This window comes from Otolemur garnettii, unplaced genomic scaffold, assembly GCF_000181295.1.
Source record: "Otolemur garnettii isolate 467f Iridium unplaced genomic scaffold, OtoGar3 scaffold00029, whole genome shotgun sequence".
NCBI classification, from domain to species: Eukaryota; Metazoa; Chordata; class Mammalia; order Primates; family Galagidae; genus Otolemur; species Otolemur garnettii.
Genome location: NW_003852424.1, coordinates 3,437,517 through 3,450,478, shown reverse-complemented (window position 1 = coordinate 3,450,478; position 12,962 = coordinate 3,437,517). Strand labels below are relative to the sequence as shown.

The window sequence follows — 12,962 nt, the reverse complement described above, 5'->3', positions numbered from 1 at the left end:
TTCCTTTTTAAGGCAAATATTACCACTGTATACAACATTTCCTCATCCATTCATCCTTTCAAAGATGTCTGGGATGTTTCCACCTCTTGATTATAGTAAATGACGCTGCTGTGAAGACGGGCATACAAATCTGTTCAAGTCCCTGCTTTCAATTCTTTTGGGCACATATCCAGAAGCAAGATTGCTAAATCATGTGGTAATTCTGTTTCCTTTTTGAGGAACCACCATTTTCCACAACAACTGAACCTGTAAAATCCCCATTACAATGGACCAGGATTCCAGTTTCTCCACATCCTCCGAAACACTTGCCCTTTCTGTTTTCTGGTGATGTTGTTTCATCATGGCCATCCTAATGGGTGTTGGTGGTATCATCATGCTTCTGATTTGCCTTTCTCTAATGATTAGTGATGTTAAGTGTCTTTTCATGTGCTTATTGACCAGGTGTACATCTTCTCTGGAGCAATATCTATTCAAGTTCTTTGCCTATAGAGTCATAATTTTTAATGTAAACTTTGAAAAAATTGCCATTAGTAGAAAGGCAGACATTCATTCAGAAGGGGATAAATGGCAGGGCTGGTGTGTGTGCAGCAGGAAACCAAAGCAGAAGCAATGCTGAGTTCAGGCAAGCGATGATGACCCTTGGGACTAGTAAGGCAGTGAAGAGGGCGAGAGAGAGATGGTAGACTTGAGTGGCTTTTGGCAGTGGACATGGCAGAATTTGATGCTAACTGGATATGCAGAGTGAGGGCCCAAGCTGACCTACTTTAACCCTTCCCCTATAGAAGTCAACAAAATTAGGGCAGGATGTGGTGGCTCACGCCTGTTATCCTAACACTCTGGGAGGCTGAGCTGGGTAGATTGCTTAAGCTCAGGAGATCAAGACCAGCCTAAGCAAGAGCAAGACCTAGTCTCTAAAAACAGCTGGGCGTTGTGGTGGACACCTGTAGTCCCAACTACTTGGAAGGCCGAAGCAAGAACTTCACTAGAGCCCAGGAGTTTAAGGTTGCTGTGAGCTATGATGCCATGCACTCTACCAAGGGCAACAAGTGAGACTCTGACTCAAAAAAAAAAAAAAAGTCAACAAAATTTGACTGGCAGCTTTTGAATTATGACAGACTATTGCCAATGTTAGTTTATCAACCTATTAAAATTCTAGCCTTCTCTGGGCAGCACCTATAGCTCAGTGAGTAGGGTGCAGGCCCCATATACCAAGGGTGGTGGGTTCAAACCTAGCCCTGGCCAAAACTGAAACAACAACAAAAAAAATAACCAGGCACTATGGCAGGCCCCTATAGTCCCAGCTTCTCAGGAGGATGAGGCAACAGAATCACCTAAGCCCAGGAGTTGGAGGTTGCTGTGAGTTGTGACGCCACAGCACTCTAAGGAGGGCAATAAAGTGAGACTCTGTATCTGAAAAAAAAAATTCTCACCTTCTCAAACAATTAAACTGATGAACAATCCAATAGAAGCATAAGATGTACATTACTCTAAAATACTAAATATTGTTTATTTATGAGCAAGTACAAAAAAGTAGATGAAAACACCCACACAAGCAAGAATGGCTTTCGTATGCTAGACTAAGGCCTGAGGAAACCCAGAGAGCAGTACCATGACTTTTCTCAACATCAGGCTACACAGCTGTTTGGGCATAAGGGCAAGGGCACAAGCTTTGAGGTTATTCAGCCCTGATTTCAAAACTTTCTGAACACATGACAAAGCAGATTGACATGAAAGAGTCAGCACAAACTACAGAATCAGACCCACTGAGACTGCAGATGTTTAAATTAGTCAGTATGTAAGATAATGATATTACATATGTTTAAAGAAACTTAAAGAGTTTTTTTTCTTTTTTTGCTATGAGACAGAGTCTCACTGCGTTGCCCTCAGCAGCAGAGTGTCGTGGCGTCACAGCTCACAGCAACCTCAAACTCTTGGGCTTAAGTCTTTCCTCAGCCTCCCAAGTAGCTGGGAGGTGCCTGCCATAATGCCGGCTATTTTATTTTTTTGGTTGTAGTTGTCATTATTGTTTGGCAGGCCGGGGCCAAGTTCGAACCCCCAGCTCTGGTATATGTGGCTGGCGTCCTAGCTGCTAAGCTACAGGCACCACGCCTTAAAAAAAGAATGTAAAGTGCCCAGCCAGGCATTGTGGTGGGCACCTATAGTCCCAGCTACTTGGGAGGTTGAGGCAAGAGAATGGATTTAGCCCAAGAGTTTGAGGTTGCTGTGAGCTGTGATGACTGTTGTGAGCTATGATGCTACAGCAATCTACAGAGGGTGACATAGTGAGACTCTGTCTCAAAAAGAAAAAGATTTGAAGTGCCAAGATTCTTCAATTTGCCCAATAAGATTCTAAGGGGAAAGAACATAGAACTTCCAAGAAATGAATGTCTTAAATAACTGATGAACTGAAAAATATATCTGAAGAAATTATCTAGAATGCAGCACAGAAAAAATACACAGATGGAAAACTTGAAAGGCAAATTAAAAGAAATGGAAAATAGAATGATGAGGTCCAGTTATAATCTAATTGAAGTTCCAGACAGAAAAAACAGAATAAGGAAGAGTCAAGACTTGAAGAAATATTGCTTGAAATGTTTCCAGAATTAATGAAAGATGCCTACCATTGGACTCTGGAATCCCAACTAATCCCTAAAGCAAGAAAAATAAAAAAGAAATTCCACCTAAACACATAGTAGGCAAACTGCAAAACAACAGACACAAAAGGATGACTACAAAAAGAGCCAGAAGAAAAAGACAGATCCTTCCAAGAGAAGGACATTAAGACTGACAGTTGCCTTATCAACTGCAAGTATGGAAGCCAGAAGACAATGGAATTTTTAAAGTACTTAAAGAAAAAGAACTTTCATTTATCCTCCATCTAGCAAACTTCGAAGCATGAGGCAAAGTAAAAAGATATTTAGAGAAACAACACCCAAGGGAGTTTGCCACAAGCAGATCCCCCCTAAAGTTATTTCTAAAGGATGCCTGCACATCAGTGGAAAGGAAAATGACCCAAGAAAAGGTTGATAGTCAAAAGAAGGAATGAGACTCAGTGCATGTAGCTCAGTGAGGAAGGGGCTGGCCTGGGTCTGCTAAACAACAATGACAACTGCAACCAAAAAAAAAAAAAAAAAAAGCCAGGTGGACTCGCACCTGTAGCTCAGTGCTTAGGGCACTGGCCACATGCACCAGGGCTGGTGGGTTCAAACCTGGTCCAGACCTGCTAAACAACGAATACAACAACAACGAAACAACAAAAATAGCTGGGCACTGTGGCAGGTGCCTATAGTTGGAGCTACATGGAGGCTGAGGCAAGAGAATCGCTTAAGCCCAAGAGTTAGAGGTTGCTATGAGCTGTGAGCCAACGGCACTCTACCGAGGGCAACATAAAGAGACTCTGTCTCAAAAAAAAAGAATGAGAGCAAAAACAAATAAGTGATTTACATGGATAAAATGTAAATCGATGCTGAGTATACAAAACAAAAACATCTAATTTAGAGAGATTAAAAAATGATAGAACTAAGGTATTGCATAACAGCAAATAAATAAGAAAGGATATAATTGGAGAATGAGCATTCAAACTCCTTATATTATTCCACAGAAAGTTTTTGTAATTATTAATTATAGACTAAATTAGAGTTAAGCATACATATCAAGTTTTTTTGTTTTTTTTTAAGAGCAGAGTTTCACTATGTTGCCCTCAGTAGAGTGCTGTGGCACCACAGCTGACAGTAACCTCAAATTCTTAGGCTTAAACAATTCTCTTGCCTGAGCCTCCCAAGTAGCTGGGACTACAGGCACTCGCAACAATACCCGGCTATTTTTTGGTTGTAGTTGCCACTGTTATTTGGCAGCCCTGGTGTATGTGGCTGGCGCCCTAGCCACTGAGCTCCAGGTATGGAGCCAACATATTAAGATTTCTATGTTAACCCCGAAAAGAACAGTAACAGACACTAAATTTCAAAGCAGGAGGGAGAAAAAACAAAATTGGGGCAAGTGGGGAGGGGACTTAATTGATTTAAAAGAACATAAGAGGCTGGGCATGGTGGCTCACACCTGTAATCCTAGTACTCTAGGCACCCAAGCCAAGTGGATCACCTGAGCTCAGGAGTTCAAGACCAACCTGAGGAAGAGTGAGAGCCCTTGCCTATTAAAAAAAGGAGAAAAAAAAATTAGCCAAGCAGTGTAGTATGTGCTTGTAGTTCCAGTCACTTGGGAGACTGAGGCAAGAGAATCTCTTGAGCCCAAGTGTTTGAGGTTGCTGTGAGGTGTGACGCCACCGCACTCTACCAAGGGCAACAAAGTGAGACTCTATCTCTAAAAAAAGAAAAATGAAAAGGAGATAATCTGTTGATAAGCATGCTTAATTGTTATAAATAAAAGCAGATATTTAGCAACAAATAAGTCAATTTTTCTCTTGCAGAAAGATAAGTTTTTATCTATGTATTTACTCCAAATATTTAAATGGATTTTAGGGCAGCGCCTATAGCTCAGTCCTTAGGGCGCCAGCCCCAGTTACCGAGAGTGGCAGGTTCAAACCTGGCCCCAGCTAAACTGTAACAAAAAATAGCCTGGTGGTGGGCGTCTGTAGTCCCAGTTGCTCGGGAGGCTGAGGCAAGAGATTCACCTAAGCCCAGGAGTTGGAGGTTGCTATGAGCTGTGTGACTCCATGGCACTCTACTGAGGGCAATAAAATAAATAAATAAATAAATGGATTTTAATAATTTTTTTTATTTTTTTACTTTTTTTCTCCTGCCTCAGCCTCCCTAGTAGCTGGGACTACAGGCCACAACATCCAGCTATTTTTTGTTGCAGTTTTGCCAGGGCCAGGTTCAAACGCTCCACCCTTGGTACATGGGGCCGGCGCCCTACCCACTGAACCACAGGTGCCACCCTAATAAGAGTTTTTATTTAGATTAAATCTACATTGCAGTGAAAAATAATATCTTTATTTAATATGCACGTATGATGAAAAACAAAATGAAGCAATGCCTTTCCCCAATATATTCTAGTAACCCAAATGTGGGCGGCACACGCTCATTACACAAATCACTTGTTAGAAAACATAAAGATTGAAAAACCCACCAACCGTAATTCACATTAGACAGCTCTGCCACATACACGTACACACCAAAAATAATCAAAGTGACAGTCAAACATAGCTCAACTGGGCAGGCATAGTATTGAGAGGAAGAACTTAACAAAGTAACAAAGTGGTCAAGTCTCCACAAAATCAAGTTCTCACACACTTGCTACTAAATGAAATTATTCAAGGACTTTGATTAGACTTTATTTCAACAAAATGCAATGAGTAAATGACCCGGCTTTCTCTCTGTTAATGGAACTTGCAAGTCGTGGTTAGAGACTCGGTTTCCAAGAAAAGCACATTTATCTCAATTACTGCGAGTCAAGGAAACCAAGCCGTCTAGGAGGGTTTGGGCCACAGTTACCACCCTCCCACATGCACCCCCAGGGATCTCCCCTCACTACCACCCCCCTACAAGAGTTTAGCTCAGGCCTCAGCCTGGGGGGTGATTCCTGGTGTCTCCCTGGCCTGCTTTGGAACAGCAAAGCAGCTTTGTGGGAAGGTTTTTTGACACTGGCATTGATTTAAACAGGTCCCTCTTAGGAGGGAGATGAGGCCACTGCCTGTGGATATGGAATATAAAAGGTTTAAAATGAGAGGACCCCCAATGGGCCTGAAAAGGAGACAGAAAAGAAAGATAGGCAGAACAGTGAGGCTGGGGGACATGACTGGATTTCAACTGACAGTGGCCTTTGGAATCCAACAGGCAGGGTGCCCCACCCCCGCCCAAGCTTGATGACCACTGGTCTTGGAAATGCAAACCCACAATGGAGGATGGGCACAGCAAAAGGCATGATTGTTCTAAGCCATGGCTGTTGTGCCCTGATATGCGTTAGGGCCCAGACCTTCAGGTGCTGCTGACAGTCACAGAAGTGCAACTGCTGCCCACACCCCAGAAACTGACTTGAAAAGTCACTTAGAGCGGCATCTACAGCTCAGTCAGCTGGGCGCTGGCCACATACACCTAGGGTGGTGGGTTCGAACCAGACCTGGGCCTCCTAAGCAACAATGACAACTGCAACAAAAAAATAGCCAGGTGCTGTGGAGGGCACCTGTAGTCCCAGCTACTTGGGAGGCTGAAGCAAGAGAATTACTTAAACCCAAAAATTTGAGTTGCTGTGAGCTGTGATGCCATAGCACTCTACCCAGGGCGACAGCTTGAGACTATCTCAAAAAAAAAAGTCACTTGACTCCCTGGGGCATCTAACAAAGTGCTTGAATTTTGCCCTGATTTTCTCTTTAAGCCACAAAACACTGCCAGTTTCTGAAATCCCATTTGGAACTTGCCAAGGCTGAGCTACAAATCAGAATATCAGAGGAGCCCAAGCCAGTCCGCTGATGCCAGAAACCCAGCAAGGGCCAATCAGATAGTGACCAGACTGAAGTTTCAAAGGTCAGAAAGGCAACCCCTCAGCACCCTCCCATCACCCAAGACCAAGTGCTGACCAGCCAGGTCATTCACTCTGTCCTGCCAGGCTAGTGCTGGACCCTATAGACAGGGTCAGGACAGCAGGCATCTCCAGTTCAAGCTCATGCCATGGAGATCTCCATTTGTACAAATATAATATCACCCCTGACATCTAGAAATGGGGTGAAAACGAGCCCTCTATAGTGTAACTACCACTATCTGGCAAAGAATTCAACGCGAGAGGGTTATACAGACATTCGGGCCATTAGGGAGACCACTCTGGACTTGGCTTTCCAAGGCATGAATCCTAACAGTCACTCACTAGCCAAGTGACTTTAGGCAAATGACTTCATTTCTGTGCCTTAGCACAGCAGTCTCCTCATATCTACAGTTTCACTTTCCTCAGTTTTAGTTACGTGCAGTCAACCACTCTGAAAATATTGCATGGAACACTCCAGAAATGAACAAATCCTAAGTTTAATTATGTGCCTTTCTGAGTAGGGCAACAAAATCTTGCACCATCCCACTCCTGCTAAGATCTACCCCTGAAATTGCAAAGAAGCAAAAAGAAATCCATGGGAGTATGCATATACGGGGATCAGAACCATCCCAGGTTTCAAGCATCCACGGGAAATCTTGGACCATATCCCCGCAGTTAGTGGAGGACAGTGTATCTACATTTACTGTTTACTGTTAAAATCAGTTAACCAATGCTTAGAAAGGGCTTATGCAATACCTGGCATATAGTTAAGTGCTCCTTAAAGTTACTTCACTTGACATGTATTCCAGCCTCCTACATCCAAAAAATGCAAGGAGAAAGCCACCTGTCCTCACCTTTACATCTCCTCAAGCTCAGCCTCCCCATTTTCTTGTCCCTGCAAACTCTTTTGAAATGGCAGTTGTACCAGCCCCCATGCAGGGTCCAAAGATATTTCCTCCCCTACCCTCTCTCCTTCTGGGCCACTTTAGACCTGCATGCCTTCAGCGTGGATTCTTTTCTTTCTCTTCTCCCCTCCTTTGGGCCTTTCTCAAAACCAGGCCCTCACACACCTCCCTCTTGGAGCCATCTGCCTTTGTCCTCCAGTTCCTCATCTGTTCATAGCCCAAGGGACAGCCTTTCTGGACTTCTATCTGCTCTGCTCTTTCCACTAAGTACCAGGGTCCCCAGCAGAGTTCAGACAAAGGCACTGGCCTTTCTAGAACTCTCTGCTTGATACCTCCTACACTGTGACAAAACTCTCCACAGTTGCAGTGGGAGGCATGGCCTGCATATCCTGCAGTCATTACATCTCCATTGCATCATGTTTCACCCTCCTTAGAGTCAGTTCCCTTAGGGGCATCACCACAGTCTCTGTCCCCCATCCCCCAACCCAAGCTTGAGTTGCCCTTGGTTTTCCTCCTTGCTTGCTAGCTTTCCTGCCTACCAGCCCGCTCTGTTTTAGTACCAGTGCAAATTGTCAGAACACAATTTTCAAAATTCAAACACTAATCTGACTTTGTAAATGAAGATCATTAAATACACAAAGGCTAGTTTTGTGTGTAAACAGAAGGGAGGTGGTCAGAACAAAAGGCCTTCTCAGTTAACCATGGACCCTGTGCCTTTCTTTATGCACATAGGGTCTCACGAAATCCTTACAAGCAGGTCAAGTCTATTTTATAGATGAGGGAAGTCCAAGGCAAAGGATGAGGTCAGTAACAGAATAGGGCTGTGTCTTTCTTTTTTCTTTCCACTGTACTCAAGCTGAAATGACAGCAACAGATGGTCTGGTGGAACCTAAGAAGGTCTTCAGCATCAGGGGAATTAAAAACACATACACTCTCCGAAATCTGGGGGGAGGGGGGAGGAAGAGGGTAGGAGTTTGGAGGGTCTGGGGAATAACTATGGATGTGGCCCTGGGGCAGGTCTAGAAGATCAATTACTGGGGATACCCCCAAGGCCCTTTGGATTGTCATACCACACTCCCGCCAAACCAGACACAGAAATATTGAGAAGCCTCCTGCAGATGCCCAAGGGGGATATCCCAGGCCTTTCCCTGTATTTCACCACCTGAGCTCACTAGGGATGCAGCCTTACCTGAAGGCATCATTCTCAGTTTCATGCTTCCTTGCTAAAGAAAATAGGATTCCCAAGTAGACATGATTTGCTCAAGCCTTTTGGGGAAATGGGCTATCAAAGCTTGGGCAACAGTTCAGCTATGCAAAACTCCAACCCATTAGGACCTAGCACATGTGGAAATGATTAATGTGCAACTGCTGTGTGTCATCTGGGCCATCAGTGACCATCAAAACTGCAGCAAACGTTGCAAAAACACAGGAAAATCTTTAAACTGTTTTAAGCCAACTATACTCTTCCAGGAGATGAAATTACCATTACTTTTCCCATTAAAATGCAAGGAGACTAGGTAGAAAAAAAGATTTCTAAAGCAAGAGTTGGGAGGAACCCTCTGACTCATGGAATCGCTCCCAGGCAGAGGGGAAGGAACTTCTGTGACCACCTCTGTGTAATACTGCGGTACAGTCAGCCCCTAAATGGGCAAAATCACTTCCATTTTGTAGATGAGGATGGTGAGATTTTAAAAGCCAGTGGTTTTCCTTGCATTGTTGTCCAACATGTAAACTAGAAATAGCAGTCACTATCCATAGCCAGGAAGACTAACTTTCTAGAAAAAGCCATACGGAACAATAAAAAAAAAAAAAAATCAAAAAAGAAATAGTATCTCCCTCTCCAAAACAAAAGACAAAACCCTTTCTCATTCTCTAGGCCAACTAAAATGTTCACGAGGAACGTGCTTAATCTGCACAATTAGCAATGTCTTATTAACTGACCTAAAATCAGAGAAAAACAACTCAAAGTCAGTTTTCAAATACAAGTCATCAAAGCAACTAGCCCTTGCGGCTGCCTTCTAGTAAAAGGCAGACAAGTCTTTACACGATTTATTTTTCCCTTATAGAGATGGGTGGTGGGAACAAGAGAGTCTGAGATTCACTGCTGGGCGGGTGGGAGAGGCGACCACCTGCAGCCAGGGCGCCAATAGGGCTGGGCTAGACGTGGGGGATGGGGTGATGGAGCCCTTCTTTTCTCAGAAACCAAGTCCCGGCTCCCACACCCGTGCCCCCAAGAAGGGGAGGATGAGGAGGGAAGGAGGCACCTTCTCAGCATCCAACGCCCTAGGTCCCATCCAAGAGCCCCTTCCTTTAGGGGCTGCCAGAAAGCCCGCTGGTGTTTTACTCCACGTGCTCTCAGATTTAGGCGCCCTGCGGGCTTTCTAGGGTTCTCCCGAAAGAGGGCCGGGTGCAGGTTCCGGCTCCAAGGCCAGAACTGGCCCGCAGTTGGGGTGCCAGTGACCCCACCCCCCCGCACGCCCCGCAGATCGCCGCAGTGAGGGGCGTCCACCGCACGCCGAGCTGCTACACGACTTGTCCCACCCTGTGCGCTTCACCTTGCACAGACAGAGCCACCAAGGCTCTGGGAAAGCAGGAGGCTCGCACACGCTCCCAACTCTGGGGAGCAAGCCCAGGTCAGCGGTCTTGACGCCCGGTGGCCCCAGGGAGGGCGGGCAGAAGCCGCGACCCAGGCCAGGTCCCAGGTCAGGGTCGCGCGTGGAGTCCGCGTCTGGCAGCTCCTCCTCCGGCTCCTGGGATTATTTTCTCCCCTTTCCCGTTTGCCTGGGACTTAAAGGCTCCAGGGGGTAAGCGTAGGACTCCCGCCCCGGCAGCAACAGGTGCGCGGCTCGGGAAACCGCAGCACCAACTCCGGGGAAACTTTCTCTGGCCGAGGCACTCTGTTTACCAGCTGCTTTTGCAGCGCTGGGGCGCAGAGCTTCGGGCGGGGCGAGCCATTGAAACCCGAGATGCGGGGAGGGCCCCGGAGCCTGGGGCCTGGCCGGCAGCGAACCCCTTACCTGCAGCTCCCTGCCCAGCCTCCATGCTGCCGCTGCCACACCGCACCCCGCCCCTAAGGACGTCCAGGCCCCTCCAGTCCTTCCACTGCGGGGCTGGGCTCCCTCATCCCCTCACCTGGGACCGCCCCCGCGCCGCTGCCTACCTTGCACTCTCCTGGGCCCTCCTCATCCCCCGCAACCCTCCTCCCCCAGTTTCCCTCCGTCCCTCCCTCCCTTGGGGCTGCGCCTGTCGCCTCCCCGCAGGCTGCCGGAGCTTTTGCCTCTTCCCCCAGGGTCACTGCCTGGAGCAGCCTTCCCACTGCCAACCTCTGGCTCTCTAAACATTTTGCAAAGACCTTCAACTCCAACTTCCCTCATGATTCACCCCCTCAAGAGTGTTTATTATTTCCCTTCATTTTAGGGGAAAAGAAAGTGTTCACGCCCCAAGGCGCATACGTACAACCTCCCAATGTCCCTGGGCCTGAACCGGGCACCATCTTACGCCCCCTCCCTCATATCCTCTCATTGCCTTCTCTTATTTATGTTTCTATGAACAAGCATCGTTTGCATTAACCCTTTCTGAAAATCTACACTGTTGAAAAATAGCTCATAGACAATGAAAGGCGCACAACCAAACATCCAGTAACTCCTTTTGTCCATTTCAAAGCCTTTCCAGTTTTTCCTGGCAACTGTAATATTTCTGTCCATTTTGTATATTAAATCTTCAGGCTGGTATTCACTTGAAATAGCACAATTCCATAAACTAAAATAAAATCTTAAGGCTTCCCCCCAGCAGGTGATTTGACCCTGCCACTTGACCAAGGGGATCACCTAAAACTGAGTTGCTGGCCAAGAGAAAGATCAGACTTGTCTCATCATGCCTCCTTCCCTTTCTTAGAGACATCCCCTTTAACTCCTTAACAGTCCTCAGACTATGTAGGAACTACTTGCAGGTCCTCAGTGCACTTAACAAACCACTTGAGTGAGTCTGGGCATGCAGCTGGTACTTCGTCTCTGAATAACCGACCCTTTATCTCAAGATTTTCTTTTAGCCAACTCAAAACCAACTCTTTCAGCCAATTATTAGCTAAAGAATCTTTAAACCCATCTATAACCTGGAATCAGCCTGCCCCCCTTGAGATGTCCCACTTTGGGGGGGCAAACCAATGTATACCTTCCACACATTGATTTGTGACTTTACCTGTAATTCCTGTCCCCATGAAATGTATAAAATCAAACTGTAGCACCACCACTGAGAGTCCACTTGCTCAGGGCTTCTTGGGTGTTGCTCAGGTCATGGTCCTCAAATTTGGCTCAAAATAAACCTCTTTATATTATTTTGCAGAGTATGGCTTTATTCCTATTGACAATTCAAAGGCAGGCCATTTCTTCTTGCTCTATTTCAAGGTGTTATCTATGGGAAGATGAGATGTAGGAATAGTTTTTAAATACCAACAGATTAAGAACCAAGGGCCTCTAACACTGCTGCCATAACAGACAAAGGCCTGGAAATATGTAACAGAGAATGATGTGGGGGGAAGTGGAAGAGGTTAAAAATGTTTGTCGGGGTGGTGCCTGTGGCTCAAAGGAGTAGGGCGCCAGCCCCATATACTGGAGGTGGTCGGTTCAAACCTGGCCCCGGCCAAAAACTGCAAAAAAGAAAAAAAAATGTTTGTCTCTTAGCAAAGTATCACAGGAATGGAAGAAAAAGTATCCGATGTACACAGCCCTATTATGAAATTAATTTATAGCTTTCATATGAAATCTATAACCTAGTAACAGCCTAAGAATACAGGGAGGGGGAGAGAGGGGGTGGGAGTAATAGGTGGAGGGAGGGTGATTGGAGGGATCACTTCTATGGTTTATCTTACAAGGGTACAAGTGAATCTTTCTACGAGTAGAATATGCACGTCTTAACACAATAATGAAGAAAATGACATGAAGGCTATGTTAACCAGTTTGATGAAAATATTTCAAATGGTATGTGAAAACACCACACTGTACCCCAGAATTGCATTATTGTACATAGTTATCATTTAATTAAAAAAAAAAGGAAAAAAATGTTTGTCTCTTCAAAGCCCCTTACTTTTTTTTTTTTTTTTTAATACAACAAAACCTATATCCCTGCCTCAGGCCAGTGGCCAGGAGGAGTAGGGGCGTTGTTAGGTAAGTAGTTGGGAATGTGCTGCCATAAGGGTCTCACAGAAAAGCGATGTCAGGAAGAATAAGCACGCTTATTGAAACTGTGTTTTAAATAAAGGTGACCATCTGCTCGCTCAGGCAAAATGGCGAGCTTTCTTTATTCGCTGTTGGTTTATAGAGGCAATCTCTGATAGGCATGCTCACATAGGCAATCTTGTGCATGTGCACTATACAGCAATGACCTCATTAATCCATCTAAACATCTTATGACCATCCACCCTGCAAGTAGCTCCTCCCTGGTAATCTGATAATCCACCCAACATACACCTTTAAGCATAAGCCTTTCAACATAACCTGGTTTAACATAACTTAATGAAGAACATGCTGTCAGTTATTACTTTCTTTGTTCTTATCTGATGAAGCCTGAGGCTACGGGGGAAAGAGA

At 45.4% G+C, this 12,962-nt stretch overlaps 1 protein-coding gene across 1 annotated transcript in view; it reads right to left on the bottom strand.

Moving 5' to 3' along the window:
• FAM169B (family with sequence similarity 169 member B) overlaps nt 1–12,962 on the bottom strand; it is a 78,335-nt gene that overhangs the window by 60,295 nt on the left and 5,078 nt on the right. Inside the window, exon 2 of the mRNA XM_023512663.1 lies at nt 11,577–11,789. Within this exon, the coding sequence (XP_023368431.1) occupies nt 11,577–11,595 (19 nt within the window). The 5' untranslated portion in view covers nt 11,596–11,789. The remainder of the gene's footprint in view (nt 1–11,576; nt 11,790–12,962) is intronic.